At 43.2% G+C, this 23427-nt stretch overlaps 1 protein-coding gene across 1 annotated transcript in view; it reads right to left on the reverse strand.

Moving 5' to 3' along the window:
• RHPN2 (rhophilin Rho GTPase binding protein 2) overlaps positions 1-23427 on the reverse strand; it is a 69145-nt gene that overhangs the window by 21735 nt on the left and 23983 nt on the right. The window contains exons 3-4 of the mRNA XM_055551311.1: positions 17329-17457; positions 14191-14266 (exon numbers count right to left, since the gene is read on the reverse strand). Coding sequence (XP_055407286.1) covers positions 14191-14266; positions 17329-17457 — 205 coding nt within the window. The remainder of the gene's footprint in view (positions 1-14190; positions 14267-17328; positions 17458-23427) is intronic.

A 23427-nucleotide genomic window follows, 5' to 3' on the forward strand; every position in this document is an offset into this window, starting at 1 on the left:
TCTTTCCCACCTAGGGATTGAAACCTCATCTCTGACATCTCCTGCATTGGCAAGCAGGTTCTTTACCACTAATGCTACCTGGGAAGCCCCCAACCCCCACTGCCTGCTATAAGCTGTGTGGTGTGGCCAACATTTTTTTAAAAACTTAAATAAAAAAGAAATAGGCACAACATAACATTATATTAGAAGATGGTTAAGTATTACAGGAAAGAAATAAGAGGAGTATAATGTGTGTGGAGAATGAGTTCTTGCACAACATCCTCCATAAATGCTGGCTCTCCCTGCCTGCAAAAAGTTGAAGGGAGCGATTGTTGATTACATATTCCCAAGTGGCTGTGAGTATTCTCTTTACACACTTTCTACATTAAAGTCCCTTCTGCTTTTTATATGTTCAGTGAATATTTACACAGGCACCCATATACCTTCCACTTACAAAAATGAGATTGTACTGAACGAATATACAACTTGGCTTCGCTCTTGTTTTTCTTGAATTGGAACCGTATCAAATGTTTTCCTATGCCACAAAGTATTCTACGACACAAATTTCAATGGTTATATAATCCTCCAAAGGCACAAAGGTGCCATTCATTTATTCAACAAATAGAGTACCTACTATGTGCTAGCCAATATGTACCATGATATTCTTAACCCTCCTTTGTTAAACACATAAATCACGACAGTCCTCCTTCTGCACATCTCTGATTAGTTCCTCAGAATAAATCCTGAGAAGACGTTGTGCCAGTTCCAAGGACACGCAGAAGGCTCCTTTTGTTTTTTCACGTGTGTCATTTTTAGCCAACTTTTCTGTTCACTTTATGATTCTACGATTTTCTTTATGACTTTAAGTGCTGGTGTTTGGAATCAGCTCCTCTACTAACATAGCTACACTGTGTATATTTGAAATGGTTTTCAAATATGATCAATTATGTTACTAGTGACGATAATTATGGGGAGGATGATCTGGGAGACAAAGTTCCTCTAGGGCTTCTGTAGGACTACATCCGTGAGAGCAGCATTAAAGCCACCACTCAGGGGACTTCCCTGGTAGTCCAGTGCTTAAGAATCTGCCTTCCAATGAGAGGGATGTGGGCTTGATCCATGGTCAGGGAACTAAGATCCCACATCCCTCAGGGCAACTAAGCCCACACGCCCCAACTACCGAATTCATCTGCTAAGTGAAAGATCCCACATGGCACAACAAAGACCCAAAGCAGCCCAAAATAAATAAATAAACAAGTATTAAAAAAAAAAAAAGAAGATAAAGAAGAAGGCTTGTTCTACTTGGTGTTAAAACACATGAAAAGTGGACAATGAAACCAAATATGGAGCAGAAACAGAAGCAGATTCGAGAATCAGGTATATAACATAAGCCCACCATTCAAAGAAGAGGAAAAGCCTGGAGCATCCACCAGGTCCAGGCAGGAAGGAGGGTACACACAGCTGTTCCTGATGTGAACTGAAGGGAAGAACTCTTACAGGGATGAGGGTAGGGTTATGGGAAACCACAGGGATGGCGTGGGACCTCCAGAACCGTTAGAACCACAGGGCTGAAGGGCCAAAGGGGAGAAGGAGTTATAAGAACTTGGAGAGGTGGCTGCCTGAGGCGAGGATTGTTCTCTGGTGGGGTGGAGGTGGGGAATACCAAAGATAGTCAGCTGAGGGAAGTGAGGAGTTCCCTCTCCTCCCATCCTCTCATCACTGGCTGCTGCTTCTCCCCCTCAGCCACACCCAGTAGGAAGTCACAGAGCAGGAGCCAGTGCCGACTCCCACACAGAGCAGGAGGGAGGGGGACTGAGGGGGCAGGAGGGGCACAGGATGAAAAGGACAGCATCCAACATGACACATGGATTCCTTATACATAGCTCAGGGGAAGCTGGCCACCACTTTGGTGAAAATAAACACGTACAGCCCCGGGGCTTCCCTGGCGGTCCAGTGGTTAGGATTCCGCCTTGCAGTGCAGGGGACACCACTAGTTTGATCCCTGGTCCAGGAAGATCCTATCTGCTGCAAGGCAACTACGCCTGTGCCACAACCACCGAGTCTGCGCTCTGCAGCCCTTGAGCCACAGTTGCTGAGCCCACATGCAGCAACTTCGGAAGCCCATGAACCTTAGAACCTGTGCTCCACAATGAGAGGCCACCCCAATGAGAAGCCCGCCTACCACAACTACACAGTACCCCTGCTCTCCGCAACTACAAAAAGCCTGCATGCAGCAACAAACACCCAGCACAGCCAAAAAGAAACTAAAAAAAAAAGTTAGCACCCTACCTCTCATTACTCACCCCCAAACAAACTCCAGATTGACTAAAGATTTAATGTTAAAAATTAAACAAAGCACTGTTAGAAACTACAGCAAAATAAACGTTTCCTCTTGGTGTGGAGGATGCCTTTCAAGGCAGGGTTGTAAAAGGAAGAACTGTGAAGCTTAACAACATAAAATCTGTTTGGAAAAAAAAAGATATATTTTATTTTTTTTAAAACTGGTATTGCTTGTAAAACAAGTTAAAGGAGAGAACTTACTGGGAGAAATACTTGCAAACATACATTACCAAGGATTACTCTCCTTCATATACAAGCGAACTCAAGAGCAACCCTGTGGTGAAGGAGACAAAGGATAGAAATAGGTATTTCCAAGAGGACACGTGTAAGGAGCAAATAAACAGAAGTGAGGATGTAATCAACTCTAGAATGTATACAAACTGTAATGATACCATTTTTGCCTGACCTCCCAAAATCAAAATGATCAATGATACCCACTGTAAGTGACAGGGACAGCGTAAAGGGACAAAGTAGGTGATTAAATAGTTAATCCCACTAAGGGATTGTAAGTAGAAAAAATATGGGAGACCCCTGTAAGTTAATGATTACTCAAAAGAGAAGACGCTTAGCAACAAAACCAGGCAACAGAAGCACCAGACATGCCCCAAAACAATAAAACAATCGTGGCATGAGACCCATATCCTGCCCAGTGAGCTCAGTAAGTTAATGATTCCCAGGACATGCTCTCTGCACACATAAGAAAACAATACTTTGTGGACTTGGCCTGACCACGTAGGAAGCAGAAAACTCCCCGCTCTACCTGGAGGAGGAGCTGATGATGGAAGCATAATGTCTACTCAAGAAAGACAAAGTTCTTCTCCCTCTCCCCACTTTTCCTTTGATTATAAAACTGTGGTCCGGTAAGTTCTCAGGGCGAAGCATTTCTCGCCTGCCTGCTTGTAAACCTCATAAGCATCCTGTTCTAATGAATCACTTCTTATCTACCTCTGCTTCTCACTGAATTCTTTGCTGCATTGAGACATAAAGAACTATAGTACCAGAGCTCTTGGGAGCCCCTGAAATGACACAAATGGTTTCAGATGGCGACTGCGGCAGGATTGCGGTAAGATAAGAAGGTCTGGGGTCAGGTCCTAGAAGGCTCATGGGATGCCACGAGCCAAGAGTATGGAGGAAGATACTCCACCGATGGCTGTCTGTTTTAGACAGGCTGATCAACCCCAAAGGCTTTGGGGCTCTGATCAAGAACTGGGTAAAGGTCAAGTGAATGATATTATGGATGTCTAAAGGAAAAACAAACAAAGAACTGGAGGAATGGTGGTCATCAACATGGGTTGCCATAAAAATGTGGCAAGGGATCATAAAGATGTGGAAGGGGTCAGCTGACAATGGAAATGGTATGCAAAAAGAAAGACATTTTACTGTTTGGACTGCTTCTGACAGGATTTAGCAATCTGCACTGTTTTTAAGTCTGAGACTTTTCTTCTATATTCTGTTTCTATCCCTGTTAAAACTCAAGTCTGTAAACTTAATTTTTCCAACTGTTATTTGTAAACTGATAAATCTGCATTGCAATGTCTGTTTTATGAATAAGTTTAAAAATGAAACTGAGATCTCTGAATACATGTAAGTCATGTCTTTTTGTCTTTAGATAATATTGCTGAGGTTAATTTGTGAATGAGCTCAGTTTAACCGGCTTTGAAAAGTAAAGTAAGCACTTACAAAATAAAACACTTCCAAATATAAGAGGAACTAAGCTAAATGGATTATAGGTTCACATGACTTAAGAAATATTTAATATTAAATTAATATTTAGTATTAAAGGTTTTAGTTTAAGTTAGTTAATTAATATAGATGTTTTTAGACTCATGAGTATTAAGTATAAATACTTTATCTGGGTTTACTAAAAGTTAGTAAGTTCATACTATATTTGTTGCACAATTTGTCAACAAAAAAATTAACCCCTTATTGTCAGACTTTTGCCATCCTGATATCCTTGTAGCATGGCAACAATCTGCTCCTAAATTAAAAAAAAAAAAATTAAGATAGATATACAAAAGCTGCAAATTAAACAGTGAGGGATATGGGAAACCCAAGATGGCTGCTTGGGTCTTCCCGGCTCCCTGGCAAATTCCATCTTTTACTTAATGGGTTAAAGCCTTCCTTGGCTACAAAGCTGATGCCATACAATGAAAAATAAAAAGGTTTAAAATGAGCTCTTTTATTTAGGGTATACCTTTTACAATTTTTAATATTCAAGGCACCTGATTTATTGGACAGATTAAATATGCCTATGTGATGAATTAACCAGACTTATTTTACAAACAAATTAATCTTAACTTGGCTATCTTTGGTAACTGCTACTGCTAAGTCGCTTCAGTCGTGTCTGACTCTGTGCAACCCCAGAGACAGCAGCCCACCAGGCTCCCCCGTCCCTGAGATTCTCCAGGTAAGAGTACTGGAGTGGGGTGCCATTGCCTTCTCAGGTCTTTGGTAAAGATGAGGGTAATTTTAGAAAAAAATTATGTTTTAATAGATACTAAATTTTAGTTTTGCTCCTTGAGGTCAATATCTACTATCTAAAACTCACTTTTCAAATAGCTCTTTGCTGTTATATTACTGAGAAGCCTAACAGAGTTCTTAAAAAGGTATTCTAAACTTGTTTCTAAAGCTGATCACTGTAATCTATCTTTGGATAAAGACTAAATGTTTATAATTTATAATCGGGGATATATACTTTAGAAAAAAAATCATTTAAAGGATTGTATCTCGCCTAGATCAAAGGCTTCTTATCAGGTATTCTTAAGTACATTATGCTCAAGAAAACTGAAGGGAATCAACTTCCAAGATGTAGGGTAGTTTGCTCCTAATTACTCAAAGTGTCCAACAGAGGACTTTCCGAGCCCTGATGTCAGTCTTCCCCTCCCTCTGACTCTTAAAAGTGCTGACCCTTTATTTCTATTTGCAGCTAGACCAAATCTTGCTCATTGTCAACACCACTGGGATACCCTCTGTAGTATTCCTTACAAACAATTTCTTGGGCAGTAACACCTGGTTGGGAGACTGCTTTGGGAGGGATAACATCTAAAGTTGTAAGTACAAATCTTGAATCAGTTACAAGGTAGACTTTGACACAGGAAGGAAACTTTTGGATAGCTAACTATTGCTCTGGCGAAACCTGCTATATCCATGAAAATGGCTGCTGCAATGAGGGCTGTCTCACAGGTGGGAACTGCTGTTCCAGCCAAGGCTGTTATCCTAGGGGACAACACACCCAGGGCTTCCGAGGCGGCTCAGTGGTAAAGAATCGCCTGCCCAATGCAAGAGACATGGGTTCTATCCCTGGGTCAGGAAGATCTCCTGGAGAAGGTAATGGCAACCCTTTCCAGTATTTTTGCCTGGAAAATCCCATGGACAGAGGATCCTGGCAGGCTATAGTCCATGGGGGAGCAAAGAGCCAGATGTGACTTAGTGACTAAATAACAAAACGCATCCAAGAGTGAGGAAAGACCTCCTTTGTATCCCAAGCTACCTAAGGGGCCCATTTTCAGCTGAGCTAGCACCTGCAGCAGCATAAGTTACCAACCAACTGCCCTGATGGTTCTGCCTCTGAGAGAAACTTCTGATAGAAATCAAGGAACAGTAACAGTTTACGTGCTTTTTTCAACATCCGACCTAAGTCTGGCAGAGGGTAAATTGGGAAGTTTTTCTGAGATCCCTGAACTTTTCACAAAAGAATTTACCAGGTTGATCCAATCTTTGGATCTCACCTGGAGAGATTTACAAATCTTATCCCACTGCTGCACTCCTGAGAAAGAATAGCACAAAATACTGGCAGCCAGAGTCCCTGCTGACCAAATGGCAGCTCAAGCCCAAGAGGGCCATGCAGTACACCACATGGGGAACTAAGCTGCTCCTGAGCCAAATCCACAATGAAATCATCAGATCCACTTTTTTGAGAGTGATAGATGGGACCACATGATTGTTTAATAAAGGGTATGAAAAAGCTCACAAGTGGTGCAAAAATCCACCTTGCAATGCAGGGGATACAGGTTCAATCCCTGGTCCGGGAAGATACCACATGCCGCGGAGCAACTAAGCCTGTGTGCTACAATTACTGAGCCCACCCGAGCCTCAACTATTGAAGCCCACGAGCCCCAGAGCCCGTGCTCCACAAACGAGAAGCCACCGCAATGAGAAGCCCCTGAACCGCATAGAAGAGTAGCCTCCAGCTCACCACGACTTGAGAAAGCCTGCGGGCAGCCAATAAAATAAAATACACAAATAAAAACAGTCACAACTTGGGGGCAGGAGTTTCTTTTAAAAAGAAAAAGCTTACAATGAAACCTGTCAACCGTGAAAAAAAAGTGAAAGAATTCCAATAGGGACCAGATAAAAATCCTACAGTTTTTCAAGGGAGATTAATAGAAGCATTTAAAAAGTGTACCTAGGTGGATCCCTCCTCGCCTGAGGGACAGGACTTTTTGGCTCTACATTTCATAGCCCAGTCTTCCCCAGACATCAGAAATGAAATTCAAAAAAGCCAACTGTGGGTCCTCAGACTCCTGAGAGTGATTTGCTCTAATTGGCTTATTTGGTTTTCAATAATAGGGATATGGCCAAAAAGGCTGAATACACCCAGAGAGATAAACAAAAGGCCCAGATGATGACAATGGCTGTGTCCACTCTGAGACCACCACAGGAAAGGCCAGGATTTTTTGGCCAATCTGGCCATGGTAGACCATAAGGCCCATAGGTACCCAGACAAAATCAATGTGCTCTGTGAGGACAGAAGGGACACATTCGAGTAAGATTGTGACGGAAGAACCCTTGCAAACAGCCAAGGTATTGAAAGAGGGAATGCCCCAGGCACCAGAGAGTTGGGGGGTGGGGTCGGCCTTCTTTGATGATTTCACAATCAAAAGACTGACGGGGGCCCAAAGCCAAAAATGGCTCTGCCCAGACATGGCATCTACATAACTAATGCGGAGCCTTGGGCAGTCACTGAAATGGCAGGTCACTTGATAAAATTTCTCACAGACTAACGCAACCTTCTTGGTCTTAACCCAAAGGATCGGAAACCTTAACTGTAAGAAATATGCAATGGGAGTGTCAGGCGAGAGACAGGGGCACATTTTCCTGCAACCCCTTTTGTACAACATCAATGGCTGGTTATTTCCACATTCCTTTCTGTTTGTGACTGACCTATTTCTTTAATGGAAGGTCTTCTCTAAATAAATTAGGGGCTACACTCTGTCCCTTGAGGGACAAGGAAACCACTCTCATCATCAAAGTGTTAAAGTGTTAGTTGCTCAGTCATGCCTGACTCTTTGTGACCCCATGGAGTACAGCCCACCAGACTCCTCTGTCCATGAGATTTTCCAGGCAAGAATACTGGAGTGGGTTGCCGTTTCCTTCTCCAGGGGATCTTCCCAACTCAGGGATCGAACCCATGTCTCCTGCACTGCAGGCAGATTCTTTACCAACTGAGCTACAAGGGAAGCCCTTCATCATCAAAGGATATTAACAAAAAATAGAAAAGAATAAATTAAATCTATAACTGAGATAAAAGACTCAATACACCCTAAAATATAAAACATTTAAGATTACAGGCCTAATCAGAAACAAACAGATTGAGGCCTTCAGTGACTCTCTTTTAGATTTAGAAACTGAGGAAAACGGTCTGGATCTTCAAAATCATGGCTGTAATCCTTCTTAATGACTTTTCCAAAGCTCATTGTTGTATTTCTTTTAATTTATACCTTTTTGTAGATTCATCCTCCAATGCTTAACATCTAAGAAGGCTAAAAGGATGATGCTAACCACAGTGACACTGACTGGCAGTTCTCCGAACAGAGAAGGGACAGTCAGCCAGGCACTTTACTCCTTCCCCAGGCACGCCGATGTTCTGTCTCAGTCCGAAGTAGCTAATGATCAGTCACTGCCCTTTACCCGCTTTGAAGCATAAAAGGGTAAACACCTGGAGGGAGGAATGATATAAAGGAAAGGGACAAAGTAGGTGATTAAGTAGTTAATCCCACTAGGGGATTGTAAGTAGAAAAAATATGGGAGACCCTGTTAAGTGTGCTTCATCGCAAAACCAGGCAGGCTTGCTTAGAAACAAAACCACGCAAGAGAGGCATAAGACATACGCCCAAGACAATAGAACAATGGTGCCACGAGACCCACATCCTGCCCAGTGAGCTCAGGAAGTTAACGACCCCTAAGACATGCTCTCTGCCCGCATAAAAAACAATAATCTGTGGACCGAGCTTGACTATGTAGGGACAAGAAAACTACCCTGCTCAACCTGGAGGAAGAGCTGATGATGGAAGCACGATGTCTACTCAAGAAAGACAAAGAAGTTCTTCTCCCTCTCCCCGGAGCATGGGCTCTAGGGCACGTGGGTTTCAGTAGTTGAGACGCCTGGGATTCAGAGCTCAAAAGTCATGGCACACAGGCTTAGTTGCTCCACAGCATGTGGGATCTTCCCAGGTCAGGGACCAAATCCATGTCTCCTGCACTGGCAGGCAGATTCCTCACCACTGAGCCACCAGGGAAGCCCCCCACTTTTCCTTTGATTATAAAACTATATAGTCCAGTAAGTTCTCAGAGTGCACCATTTCTCGCCTGCCCACAAGTGTCCTATTCTAAAAAATCACTTATCTACCTCTTCACTGCTCACTAAATTGTCTTCTGTGCTGAGACATAAAGAACTGTGGTACCGGAGCTCTCTGGGGCCCCAAAAGACGACACAAACAGTTTCATAAGCAGTCACACACACTTGATAGGAATGTAAGGCAAGACAATCAGATCAGCCGCTCAGTCGTGTCTGACTCTTTGCAACCCCATGAATCGCAACACACCAGGCCTCCCTGTCTATCACCAACTCCCGGAGTTCACTGAGACTCATGTCCATCGAGTCAGTGATGCCATCCAGCCATCTCATCCTCTGTCGTCCCCTTCTCCTCTTGCCCCCAATCCCTCCCAGCATCAGAGTCTTTTCCAATGAGTCAACTCTTCGCATGAGGTGGCCAAAGTACTGGAGTTTCAGGTTTAACATCATTCCTTGCAAAGAAATCCCAGGGCTGATCTCCTTCAGAATGGACTGGTTGGATCTCCTTGCAGTCCAAGGGACTCTCAAGAGTCTTCTCCAACACCACAGTTCAAAAGCATCAATTCTTCGGCGCTCAGCCTTCTTCACAGTCCAACTCTCACATCCATACATGACCACAGGAAAAACCATAGCCTTGACTAGACGAACCTTTGTTGGCAAAGTAATGTCTCTGCTTTTGAATATGTTATCTAGGTTGGTCATGTAATTGTATCTTTGACCTACCAAATCCACATCTAGAAATTTATCCAAAGGGAATATTCAGCAAACTGTGCAAAGATGCTCACAGGAGAGCTGTTGACAATAAAATTTGGAAGATGCCTTAAGAATGAAATTAATAGCTACCCTACATGGCACTTATTACCAGTAGATACCATGCTGAGCCTGAATAGATCGGAGGAGTCTCACATCCTTCTAAAGACCCCTGATCAGAAGATGAGACCAGGTGCTCAAAGCGTAAGTACAAAATAAAGGTGTAGGGGGATGTGTGTGGCTGTGAGGGATCTTTACATGTCTTGGTATTTTCTGAACATTTTGCAATATTGTTCTCAATCAGAAATATATACTAACAAAGCTATATTTAAAAGAAAAAAAAAAAAACTTGAATTCTCTGGAATTTATTTTGATGGTGCTTCTTCATGAAGTTGTTTTAAAGCCCATTTATTTAAAACAGAACATAATCAGACCATGAAGCTTCACTGACCATTAAACATCACAAGGATACACAGATTTGAAAGACAACATGAATTGCCCTGATTTAGTTGGCCAGATTACTTCTGCGCACCTGTCTGTGTTACTCTCAAGCACAAACATGGGAGGAAAAACAGAATGTCCCCCAAACATTCTCATTTTTGTATGACTGACATCTGTAGAGTTCTTTTTAGACTAAAATGACATGGTTGGGAACCTCAGCTGAATAGCACTTGGCCATATCCACAACATGTGATTTTTTTTTTTCCCCACTAGATTTAATGTGAATTCTGCACATGACATGTTTGGATCCTTACAGTTGCCCAGGAAATTCCCAATTTTCTCCAAGAGTCTCCCTTTTGAATGCCTGCACTCTTTTTATTTTTTATTTTTTTTTCCAGTATTAAATATGTTACTCTCTATTTTCAGATACAGTCTTAATTGCTTAAAATATAAAGTATTCTTCCAGTGACAAAAGTACATTTTATTTGCTTGCACTCTTTTTAAATTTTTTAAATTTTGGCGACCTGCACAATTCCTTCCAAACTCACACATTTTGTGTTTCTGGGTATGTTTTTTTTTTTTAATTGAAATATATTGACTACAATATTATGTTAGTTTCAGGTGTACGACATACTGGTTTGACATTTGCATACTTTATGAAATGATCACCATGGCAAGTCTAGTAGCCATCTGTTGCCATACAAAGTTATTACGGTATTACTGAATATATTCCTTATGCTTCATAGTCTATCCCCATGGCTTATTTATTATATGAAAATTTGTAACCTTAATCCCCTTCACCTATTTCCTGTCCCCTGCAAAATGCCCACACTCTTCCAGCTCTGGCACAAAGCAACAAACTAAATATTAGAAGAAACTATTCTACAAAAGCAACTAAAACATGTCCACAGACATAAGCATTGTCTGGAGTCTCACAGACCTATGGCAAGTGTCGCACTTAACCAAAAGCTCACGTGCCCTGTGAAAAGCTGGCATATAGCTGTCTACTACCCAGAAAATAAAATTTTTGGTAATCCTGGGTCTGGCATGACTACCAAAGTCCCTTCTCAAACTCTAAAATAAACCCCAAACTCACAGGGCCCAGGACCTGGATTTAAACAAGACATCAGTCCACAAGGCCCTGAGTAAAAGGAACACACAGTCTCTGCTTGAGATTGGAGGACAAGTGCAAAAACTTTCAAAGCATTAACCAATTTTTTTTCATTAGAGAATAATTGCTTTACAATATTTTGTTCATTGGAAGCTCCAATGAACAAAAGTTCATTGGAAGTTCAAGTTGAAGCTCCAATACTTTGACCACCTGATGCAAAGAACTGACCAATTAGAAAAGACCCTGATGCTGGGAAAGATTGAAGGCAGAAGGAGAAGGGGACAACAGAGGATGAGATGGTTAGATGGCACCACCAACTCAATAGACATGAGTCTGAGCAAACTCCCAGAGCTGGTGATGGATAGGGAAGCCTGGCGCGCTGCAGTCCATGGGGGTCACAGAGTTGGACACGACTGACTGACTGAACTGAATTGATTTTGTTCGTTTCTGCCATACATCAACATGAATCAGTCATAGGTATGTATATATGCCCTCCCTCTTGAATCTCCCTCCCGCCTCCTCCCATCCCACCCCTCTAGGTTGTCACAGGCACTGGGTTTGAGCTCCCTGTATTATACAGCAAATTCCTACTGGCTATTTTACATATGGTAATATATATGTTTCAATATTACTTTTTCAATTAGACCCTTCCTCTCCTTCCCCTACTGTGTCCACAAGTCTGTTTTCTTTGTCTGTCTCCATTGCTGCCCTGCAAACGGGTTCATCAGTACCATCTTTCTAGATTCCATATATATGCATTAATATATATTTTTCTCTTTCTGACTTCACTCTGTAATAATAGCCTCAAGGTTCATTTACCTCATTAGCAATGACTCAAGTACATTCCTTTTTATGGCTAAGAAATATGTATATATGTACCTCAGCTTTTTTATCCATTCATCTGTCGAAGGACATCTAGGTTGCTTCTATGCCCTAGTTATTGTAAATAGCGCTGCAATGAACATTGGGGTATATGCATCTTTTTCAATTATGGTTTATTCAGGGTGTATGCCCAGTAGTAGGATTGTTGGGTCATACGTTTTATTCCTAGTTTTTTAAGGAATCTCCACAGTGGCTGTTTCAATTTACATTCCCGTTAACACTGCAAGAGGGTTCCCTTTTTCCACACATTCTCCAGCATTTATTGCTTGTAGACTTTTTGATGATGGCCATTCTGACTGGCATGAGGTGGTATCTCACTGTAGTTTTGATTTGCATTTCTCTAATAATGAGCGATGTTGAGCATCTTTTCATGTGTTCATTAGCCATCTGTATGTCTTCTTTGGAGAAATGTCTGTTTAGCTCTGCTGCCCGCTTTTGACTGGGTTGTTTGTTTTTCTAGTATTGAGCTGTATGAACTGCTTGTATATTTTGGAGGTTAATCCTTTGTCAGTTGATTCATTTGCTATTATTTTCTCCCGTTCTAAAAGGTGTCTTTTCTCTTTATTATAGTTTCCTTGGAGAAGGAAACGGCAACCCACTCCAGTATTCTTGCCTGGAGAACCCCAGGGACAGAGAAACCTGGCGGGCTACAGTCCATAGGGTCGCAAAGAGTCAGACACAACCGAGTGACTTAGCATAGACCACAGTCTTGCTGTGCAAGAGCTTTTAATTTTAAAATTTAGGTTTAATTAGGTCCCACTTGTTTATTACCAATTGCTTTTTAAAAGGACAAACTGTGTAGTGCCAAAAATGCCATGTGGTCATTTTTTTCTTTTCTAAAATAAAACCAGTGAAAAGATGAGTCAACTAACAGGACTGCTGTGACAAGAAACAGAATTCTTTGAAGCATTTTTCACGCTTCTGGGATTCATCCCTACACACCCTGCCTGTGCTGGAAAGCTTGGAGACAGACACCCCCTTCCACCTCATCACCACTTTCTTCTTCTGCATGGAAGTTTGAGATGATTCAGTAAAACTCATCGTGATGGATCCGCAGCAAAGAGGAAGAGGAAAGCATTCCAGACCTGGGGCGGCCTCTCTTGGCCCCAGCTTGGGGGCAAGCCATATCTGGGTACCTCCATCAAAGCATCTCTCTCGCTTCCCACCCAGATCCTCCACTGAATTACAGGGGCCCTAACAGCTGGGCCTCTGACATCACCAGCACCTGTTCAGTGACTGACACAGGCGGGCCTACAATATCACTGCTTGCCAGAGACACATGGCTAAGGGGAGGCCAGGTACTATTTTTACTTTAAAGAGGTGAATTGTGCAATGTATGAATATCCCAATAAAGTTGGTACTTAAAAAAAAAAAAAAGAAAAGATGGAAGGGAGGGAAAGAAGGAGGGAGAGAGAAAGGGGGAGGGCAGAGTGGGGGATAGAGAGAAAAAAAAGAGAAGGCAGACATCCAGGGATCAGGGCGTGGGGGATGCATAAACTCTAGCTATTCAAGTGTTTAAGGGCAGTGAACCAGTATCTTTGGTTTACTCTGAAAGGTATCAAAAATAAGATGTATTAATGTGCGGGGAGAGGGATGCATAGATGCACAAATACATAAGGTGACTGCAGCAAAATGTTAACAGGACAATCTAGGTAATGAGTATACAGGGGTTCACTGTGACATTCTTTCAAATTTTCTACTATTTCCAAAATAAAATGTTGAGGGTCAAAAACTTTTGGTTATTCTTCCAAAAACATGGCCTAAATTGACTATAAAATTTGAGGCAAAAAAGAGTTACTAAAACAGGATGCAATTTTAAAAACTCAAAGCCTGTTTACCATAGATCCTCTTTGCTTTGGATTCCTGGAGCCAACCAGCCCGGGTTCCCAACCCCTTCCCCAGGCGTGTGAGAGTCTCAGCAACCAGATGTTAGTGAGCATAGGAAAGTTTAGCATAGGCTGTCCGGGTGGTCTGCTGAAGGGGCTCAAGGCCACCCTGAAGAAATCAAGCGACACTTGGCCCGTCGAGCCTCACTCAGCACTTGCAAGGGATCCACAATTTCCACATTGCTCTTTTAAACAGCGAATCCAGTGCCCATTGCTTTGGGATTTACCTTGAGAGCGACTGAAAAATCAACGTCCTTGGTTTCCTTCAGGCCAAGTGGAATCAGGGGAATCGTAAATGCTTCCCTAGAAGGAACAGAGCAAGCTACATGAACATCCGCATCTCGGCCACTTTGCACACCCCCAGCTTGTCCCCCCACCAGAATCCAGCTCAGGTCCCCACCCCTCTCTTCCCACCAAGCTAGTACACATAAGTTCATTTCCATAAAGACCACTTGGGGACTTCCCTGGTGCTACAGTGGATAAGAATCCATCTGCCAATGCAGGGGACATGGGTTCAATCCCTGGTCTGAGAAGTTTCCAGACGCCTAGAGCCCATGTCCCGCAATAAGAGAAGCCACCACAATGAGAAACCCACGCACCACAACAAAGAGTTGCTCCACTCACTGCAACTAGAAAAAGCCTGCGTGCAGCAACAAAGATCAAGTGCAACCAAAAATAAATAATTTTTTTTTTTTTTAAAGACCACTCAGGTCATGTCCTCGTCTTTGCTCCAAAAGGAGTCCCCGTCCCCTTCTAGACGACCGAGCCTAACACATGAGGCCCCTACCAGCTGTACCCTGATTTATCCCTCCAATCACATTGCGTCTTTGAATAACTGTCCTGACGACCTCTGCACACCAGGGTCTGTGCCTCGCATGCTCACTGCTCTGCGGTCTGGTGCACTGCCGCCATTTCCAGCCAACCCCCACCCTTCTCCTCCTCCTCCCTTCGCTGCAGTGGGTCCCACCTCTCCTGCAGCCCTCCAACCCTGGGCTCTCACGTGCCTCCTCCCAAGGCGGGTATCCCTCTAGGTGTCACGGGGAAGGCCTTGAGGACGGGGGCCCCATCTGACACCTAAGTGCACCTGGCTCCCAGCCCTGGGTCAGGCCCTGGCTGGCTATTTCCCCACCACCTCCTCTCCCCCCACCAACCACCTGGTTACCCCAAAGGTCGCTCTGGGCGTGGTCTCAGGGGCAGGGCCAGTGGGAAGTGAACTGGGCTCAGCTGTGTTTTGCCAACAGGGATTTCGCTCCCTGACCTGTAACAGGAGACCGCCTGGGGCCGCTCAGCCCAGCCGGGGAGGAGGCCAGGAATGCAGGCGGGGTGAGTGGACAATGGGCTGTAAGCTGAAGCTGCCTCTGTGGGGGACAGAAAACAACGGGGCTGTGCTGAAAGCAGGCGAGTCCCAATGGGGTGCATAGCTTCCCCAAGGCCTGCCAGGAAAGCTGGATCCTGCTAGAAGGAGATGAGGACAGGCTGGGCCGCTCTCTGCTGGCTTCACCCCGACAGGGCTGGCGGCTAGGTCTGCTCTTCCTGTGACCGTGTAAGAGCAGCCAGCATCCCCAGGCTCCTGGCCAGGACTCCGCACCCTCTCCATCTTGCACTAATATAACATTTTCCCATAACCTCGGGGCTCTCTGTGTTTTCTCATCTGCATGAGATTGTTTCTTCCCTGTCTACCTCATAGACATGTGTGAAGATCAGCTGTGCCAAGAAAAAAATAATGTGCTTTGAAAACAGGAAGAGGGCGGATGGAAATGCAAGATGTCATTATATATCTGCACATCTCTCTCCCCTCTTCCCCACTCCCGGGGACCAACTTTCCCACTCCCAGAAACCAATCAGCCACTTTACGGCTGTACTGCAGCCACACAGGGGCCTTAACTGCGTGTCTTTGGGCAATATGCATGATCAGCCCTGTGCTTCACGTACAGCGAGGTGGAATAAGAAACATCCTACTTGTATCACCAATGCTTGGCCCTGACTCCTCTCATAGATAGAGAAGGGAATGGCAACCCACTCCAGTATTCTTGCCTGGAGAATCCCATGGACAGAAAAGCCTGGCAGGCTACAGTCCATGGGGTTGCAAAGAGTCAGACACAACTGAGCATACAGCATGAGCTGAGGGAAGCCGTTCACTGGCTGTACTGATTAGGTGTCAGAACTATGCTGGGAGCTCAAAGGTAAGTGAGCCAGGACACACAGCCTGGCTCATGGATGGCCACCAAGGAAGCAGAGGTTTCACCCATGGCTCAGAAAAACCCCTTGGGGACAGTGCAGAGGACTGAGCAGGAGATGATCTGGAAAAGCACCTTTCAAAGATGATGGAAGGCTCTCCAACATTTGGTTCCGTTCATCTAGGGAATTATTTTCTGACTGAGTTTTCCTTGGGGCTCCCTTACCTTTTGAAAAGTCCTACTTCTCCAGACAGAAAGGTATGTAAACTGTTCTTTAGCAGTTCTCAAGGTTATTTCCTCTTAAAGATGGACTTTTGGGGACCTCCCTGGCTGTCTAGGGGTGGGGACTTCACCTTCCAATGCAGGGGGTGCGAGTTCTATCCCCAGTTGGAGACCTAAGATCCCACATTCCTCGAAGCCAAAAAGCAGAACATAATCAGCAGAAGCAATACTCTAATAAATTCAATAAAGGCTTTTAAAACGGTCCATATAGGAAAAAAAAGATGGACTTTTCCTTCCAAGGTAGCTCACCTTGGGGAGGGAGAATTTCTGAGCTCTTCTGAAGGTCACACCTCAACATTTGGCCTCCCACAAAGACTCTCTAAGGGATGCTTTGGAATCAGAACATTTCTTTCTCAAATATTCAATGGGAGACATTTCCAAAGTGTCTCAGTTACACCATCCCCTCAGGGAACTTACAAAAGTCTCATGATCTTTGCTGGGAAAGGCAGCTTATTACATGTTTCTATAATCTTATCAACAGAATGACTCAGAGTCAGATCGTGTGCGTGGTGCTGAGGTGGAGAGGGAAGAAGATGGGGCTTCCTGGGCCCCACCTGGCAGGTTGACTCTCAGAGCTGACCACAGCTACCCTTCCAGGGCCTTTTTATGGCAGAGGCATCACCCAGGCTACGTGACAGGTGCCATTTCCCTGCCTGAACCCAGCCACAAGGCTCTCCAGTAAAACTGTGTCCCAAGTGGCCCCAGGACAAATAAATGCCTTCTTCTCCAACTGGTCAGGTATCTCCAACAAACCCTACAGGTTCTCTTTAACTCCTGCACCTTGCTCAAGCCCAAACCAGATCAAAGCAGGGTTGGCTACCCCTGGGGCCTATCTGTGTACCATCCCTGATGCAGGCACTTCCCAAGGCTCAGAAAGTACCTGACAGAAGCATTGCCCCTACTTACTCTGTGTTCTGATAGACTCCTACTGAGATGTTGAGCCCCTCCAGCTCTTCCTTGAGCATCTGCAGGTCTGAATTCAAGAAGCTCAGTTCCAGGCGCACCTGCTCGCGTACCTTTTGGTTCGTGGCTGCTCTGTTAAAAGAGAAAGGGGGAGAGACGCAACTTCAGCCAAGCATCCCCCAGTGGCCGGTTGAGCAGATACCCCACCCCTGTCCCTGTAGGGAAGCTCTGGGGGGTCTGCCTGCAGATGGAGGTGCAAGCTGTGATCAGACAAGGTGTCTCAGGGAGGCCAAGAACCTGCTCCATTTTGAGCCACATCTGTCCATACATGGACCTAGGATTTAGCCAATGACACTGAGCTGCTTAACTTGAATTTTATAAGAATTAGCCTTGAGAAGAGAAAAAGAAGTTTCTCCTAGCCACACGTCAGGGACCATAAATTATCTCCTTAAAAGGGAAAAGATGAGAAAAGACAGGGGGTGGGTAACATTCCCCAGCTCAGCCTACGAGGCTGATATCACCCTGATTCAAAACCAGGGGAAACCACCACAAGAATACTAATCAGTATCTTTCATGTATATATATGTAAAAATCCTCCACAAAATATTAGCAACCTGAACCTAGCAACATATACAGAGGACCAAGTGGGATTTATCCCAGGAATGCAAGGTTGGCTTAATATCTGAAAATCAATTAATGTACCATACTATAGCAACAGAATAAGGGACAAAAAAACCCCAAAACTGTCACCTCAATAGATGCAGGGAAAAAAAGCATGTGATAAAATCCAACACAGATTTATGGTAAAAATCCAAAACAAGCTAGGAATAAAAGATAATTTACAAAGCTTGATAAATGACATCTACAAAAACCCACAGCTAACATCATATTTAATGATGAAAGATTGATGCTTTCCCCCTTATGATCAGGAGCAAGGCAAAGATGTCCATTTATGCTACTTCTTATCAACACCATACTAGAGATTGAAGCCAGTAGCAATAAGGTAAAGAAATGAAAGGCATCTAAACCGAAAGGAAGAAGTAAAACTTTATTCACAGCTGACATAATCTTGCATGTATAAAATCCCCAGGCACCCAAAAAACGAATACTGGAACTAATAAATTTAGCTAGGTCAAAATACAAACATCAATTGTATTTCTATATACTAGCAACAAGAAATCTTAAAATGAAATTAAGAAAACAATTTCACTCATAATAGTATCAGAAAGAATAAAATACTTAGGAATAAAATTAAGAAAAGAAGCAGAAGTCTTGCACACTGAAAACTTCAAAACACTACTGTGATATTAAACGGACAGGCATTTCATGTTTATGGATTGAAAGACTCACTGTTGTCAAAACGTCAGTTCTCTCCAAGTGATCCATCAATTCCAGTCAATTCCCATCCCAGACTTTCCTGGTGGTACAGTGGATAAGCATCCACATGCCAATGCAGAGGACACGAGTTCGATTACTGGTTGGGGAAGATTCCACATGCCATGGAGGAACTAAGTCTGAGCACCACAACTACTGAGCCCTGGCTCTATACAGCCTGTGAACCGCAACGACTGAACCCATGCGCTGCAACTTCTGAAGCCCCTGCACCTACGGCCTGTGCTCTACAGCAAGAGAAGCCCGTGCACTGCAGCCAAGGGTAGCCCCCGCTAACCACAACTAGACAAAGTCCCAGACACAAAGACCCAGTGCAGTCAAATAAATAAGCAAGATCAACTTACAAAAATTTGAAAACCGCAACTCCAATCTAAACCCTAGTAAGCTTTTTAGGAGAAACTAACAAACCGATCCTAAAATTTATATGGAAATGCAAAGGACCTAGAAGAGCCAAATAATTGTGGAAAAAAAAAAAACAAAGTTGGAGGACTTATGCTATCTGATTTTAAACTTACTACAATGCCTCAGTAATCAAGACAACGTGGTACGGGCATAAGGATAGGCAATGGAACAGAACAGAATCCAGAAGTAAATTTTTACATTTATGGTACATTGATTTTGACAAAGGTGACAAGAAAATTCAAGGAGCAAAAGTCTTTCTGACGAATGGTGCTGAAGGCACTGGACATTTCTACGCATGTCAGTGTCCCCAAGACCACCCCTAGAGTCAGTGGGGGTGGGACTTGCAGGACTCAGGATATAGCTGTGCTCACTGCTCTGGTTTATTACAGCAAAAGGACATCCAGCAAAATCAGCTAAGGGAAAGGCGCATGGGGTGAGGTCTAGAGGAAACCAGGCACAGGCTGCTAAGAGTCCTCCTTCCCAGAGGGGTCAACGCTGCTGCTACTGCTAAGTTGCTTCAGTCATATCCGACTCTGTGCAACCCCATAGACGGCAGCCCACCAGGCTCCCCCGTCCCTGGGATTCTCCAGGCAAGAACACTGGAGTGGGTTGCCATTTCCTTCTCCAATGCATGAAAGTGAAAAGTGAAAGTGAAGTCGCTCAGTCGTGTCCGACTCTTAGTGACCCCATGGACTGCAGCCTACCAGGCTCCTCAGCCCATGGGATTTTCCAGGCAAGAGTACTGGAGTGGGGTGCCATTGCCTTCTCCGAGAGGGGTCACACAGGACACGTTTAATTCCTCCAGCAAAGGGTTGTGACAACATGTGTGTAAAAACTATCATCCAAGGAAGATCATCAGGGTTTTTACTGGGGGTTGGTCAGGTAGACATTCCTGCCTAGCATGTTCCAAAATTTAAGACTCCAAGAAGGAAAGCAGGTATTTGCTATAAATCACATGGTTTGTCTGCCTGCAATGTGGGAGACCTGGGTTCAATCCCTGGGTTGGGAAGATCCCTTGGAGAAGGGAAAGGCTATCCACTCCAGTAGTCTGGCCTAGAGAATTCCATGGACTATATAGTCCATGGGGTTGCAAAGAGTCAGACACAACTCAGCAATTTTCACTTCACTTCACATGGTTTGTGGAAATAGTTTGTAGTGAGCTCCTCTTATCAGTTCTAGGAACAAGGGAAACTCTCCTGAAATCTACATTTCCACACACCAGCCAAGTGCCAACCTTGCAAGCAGGGCTTTCTAAAGATAGACTTCTCAGGTCTGCGACAATAACTCTTTTCTGCACAATATGCAAAAAATAAATCTCAATCTAAGCATTACACCAGACCAAGTATCAAGTCAAAATGGATCAGACGGAGGTTGGGGGTGGAAGGGAGACTCCAAGAAGCAGGGGATATATAAAAACTTACAGCTGATTCAGGTTGTTGTACAACAGAAACCAACATTGTAAAGCAATTATCCTCCAATTAAAAGTAAAGTTTTAAAAAATGGGTCAGAAACCTCAGTAAAAGAGCAAAAACTCCAAAACTCCTAGAATGAAATCTTTGTGACCTCGAATTGGACAAAGTATTCTTGTTGTTATTGTTCAGTAGCTCAGTCATCTCGAACTCTTTGCTACCCCATGGACTGCAGCACGCCAGGCTTCCTTATACTTTACCATCTCCTGGAGCATGCTCAAACTCATATCCATTGAGTCGGTGATGCCATCCAACTATCTCATCCTCTCTCATCCCCTTCTCCTCCTGCCTTCAATTTTTCCCAGCATCAGGGTTTTTTCTAATGAGTCAGTTCTTCACATCAGGTGGTCAAAGTATTGGAGCCTTCAGCTTCAGTCCTTCCAATGAATATTCAGGATTAATTTCCTTTAGGACTGACTGGTTTGATCTCCTTGCAGTCCAAAGGACTCTCAAGAGTATTCTCCAACACCACAGTTCAAAAGCATCAATTCTTCAGTGCTAGCTTTCTTTATGGTCCAATTCTCACTTCCACACATGACTACTGGAAAAACCATAGCTTTGACTAGATAGACCTGTTTCAGCAAAGTAATATCTCTGCTTTTTAATATGCTGTCTAGGTTGGTCATAGCTTTCTTCCAAGGAGCAAGCATCTTTTAATTTCATGGCTGCAGTCACCATCTGCAGTGACTTTGAAGCCTGAGAAAATAAAGTCTGTCACTGTTTCCATTGTTTCCCCATCTATTTGCCATGAAGTGATGGCAAAGTAGTCTTAGTTATACACCAAAAGCACAAAAATCCATAAAAGAAGAAACACTAATTTGAGTTGTCAAATTTTAAACTTCAGTGTTTCAGAAGTGAAGTGAAGTGAAGTTGCTCAGTCATGTCCGACTCTTTGCGACCCCATGGACAGAGTCCATGGGATTCTCCAGGCAAGAATACTGGAGTGGGTTGCCATTTCCTTCTCCAGGGGATCTTCCCGACCCAGGGATCGAACCCCAGTCTCCCGCACTGCAGGCAGATGCTTTAACCTCTGAGCCACCAGGGAAAAAAGAAGAAGAAGAAAGCCACGGACTGGGAGAAAATATTTGCAAATTGTGTAGCGGATAAAGAATCTGTATCTAGAAAACATAAAGAGTTCTGTTAATTAAATAATAAAAAGATCACTCAACTTTTTTAATGGGCAAAATATTTTTTTAATTGAGTTATAACTGACATACAATATTCTATTAGTTTTAAGTGTACAATATAATGATTCTATATCTATATATCTTCAAAATGATCACCATAAGAAATCTACTTGCCATCTGTCATTATACATGGTTAGAGAATCTTTTCCTCAGATGAGAACTTTTAAGATTTACTCTTTTGGCAACTTTCAAACATACAATCCAGTATTATTAACTGTTGTCACCTCGCTGTGCATCACATTCCCATGACTTATTTTACAACTGGAAATTTGTACTCATTTCGTCTGCCCTGCAACCCCTACCTCTGGCAACCACCATCAGCTCTCTGTACCTATGAGCTTGGGTTTTAAAATATATACATTTATATATTTATTTGGCTGTGCCGGGTCTTAGCTGTGGCCCTCAGGATCTTCAGTCTTTGTTTCTTTGTGGCAGCATGAGGAATCTTTAGTCGTGACATGTGAACTCTCAGTCGCAGTATACAGGATCTGGGGGTTTACTTTGTTTTGATTCCACATATAAGTGAGATCACACAGTATTTGTCTTTCTGACTTATTTCACTTAGCATAATGCCCTCAATTTCCATCCATGTTGTTGCAAATGGCAAGATTTTATTCCTTTTTATGGCTAAATAATATTCCGTGTGCGTGTGTGTTTGTGTGTATCACATTTTCTTTATCCAGCCATCCACTGATAGACACTTAGTTTGTTTCCATACCTTGGTTATTATAAATAATGCTGCAATGAACCTGGGGTGCTTGTATCTTTTCAAAGTAGCTTTTGTGTTCTTCAGATAAATACCCAGAAGTGGAGTAGGTGGGTCACATAGCAGTTCTAGTCTTAAGTTTTTGAAGAATCTCAATATTGTTTTCCACAGTGGCTATACCAACTTACAGACCCACCAATGGTGTATAAGTGTTAGGAATATTTTCTTAATTTATCTTGCTGATAGTTCATCATTAGTGTATAGAAATGCAATTGATTTCTGTATATTGATTTTGTATCCTGTAACTTTACTGAATTCATAAAATAGGCAAAAGATTTGAATAGACATTTTACTAAAGAAGTTCTATAAATGGCTAATAAGCACATGAAAAGATGCTCAGTGTCTTTAGTCAATAGGAAAATGCATGTTAAAGACATAATAAGATACCAATACAAAACTATCAGAGTGGCTATAATTAAAGAAAAAAAGACAATAACAAGTATTAGTGAGGCTGTACAGAGAAACTAGATACGTCATACATTGCTGAATGTAACTGACACAACCACTGGGGAGAACAGCGAGGTAGCTTAGAAAAATTTTAAAACATAACTTATTGTAAAACCAAGTAATTACACTCCTAGGAATCTACACAAGAGAAACGAAAACATATGTCCAAACCAAGACATGCATGTGACTGTTTATAATAGCATTATTCCTCAGCCAAAAAGTAGGAAACAATCCAGATACGCAACAAGCAAATGGGTAAGCAAAATGTACTATATTCATTAAACAGAACAGTGTGAAGCTGGATGGAGGAACAGACTTTACCCGAGTTCCCAAAGGAGGGGTTTTGCTACCTACTCAAAGGTCCTTCAGGTGCTAGCTCCTTCTACAGATTCAGAACCACTGCCAAAACAACCGTGGCAGTAACAACCAAGCTCTAAGC

Source organism: Bubalus kerabau, chromosome 17, assembly GCF_029407905.1.
Source record: "Bubalus kerabau isolate K-KA32 ecotype Philippines breed swamp buffalo chromosome 17, PCC_UOA_SB_1v2, whole genome shotgun sequence".
NCBI classification, from domain to species: Eukaryota; Metazoa; Chordata; class Mammalia; order Artiodactyla; family Bovidae; genus Bubalus; species Bubalus kerabau.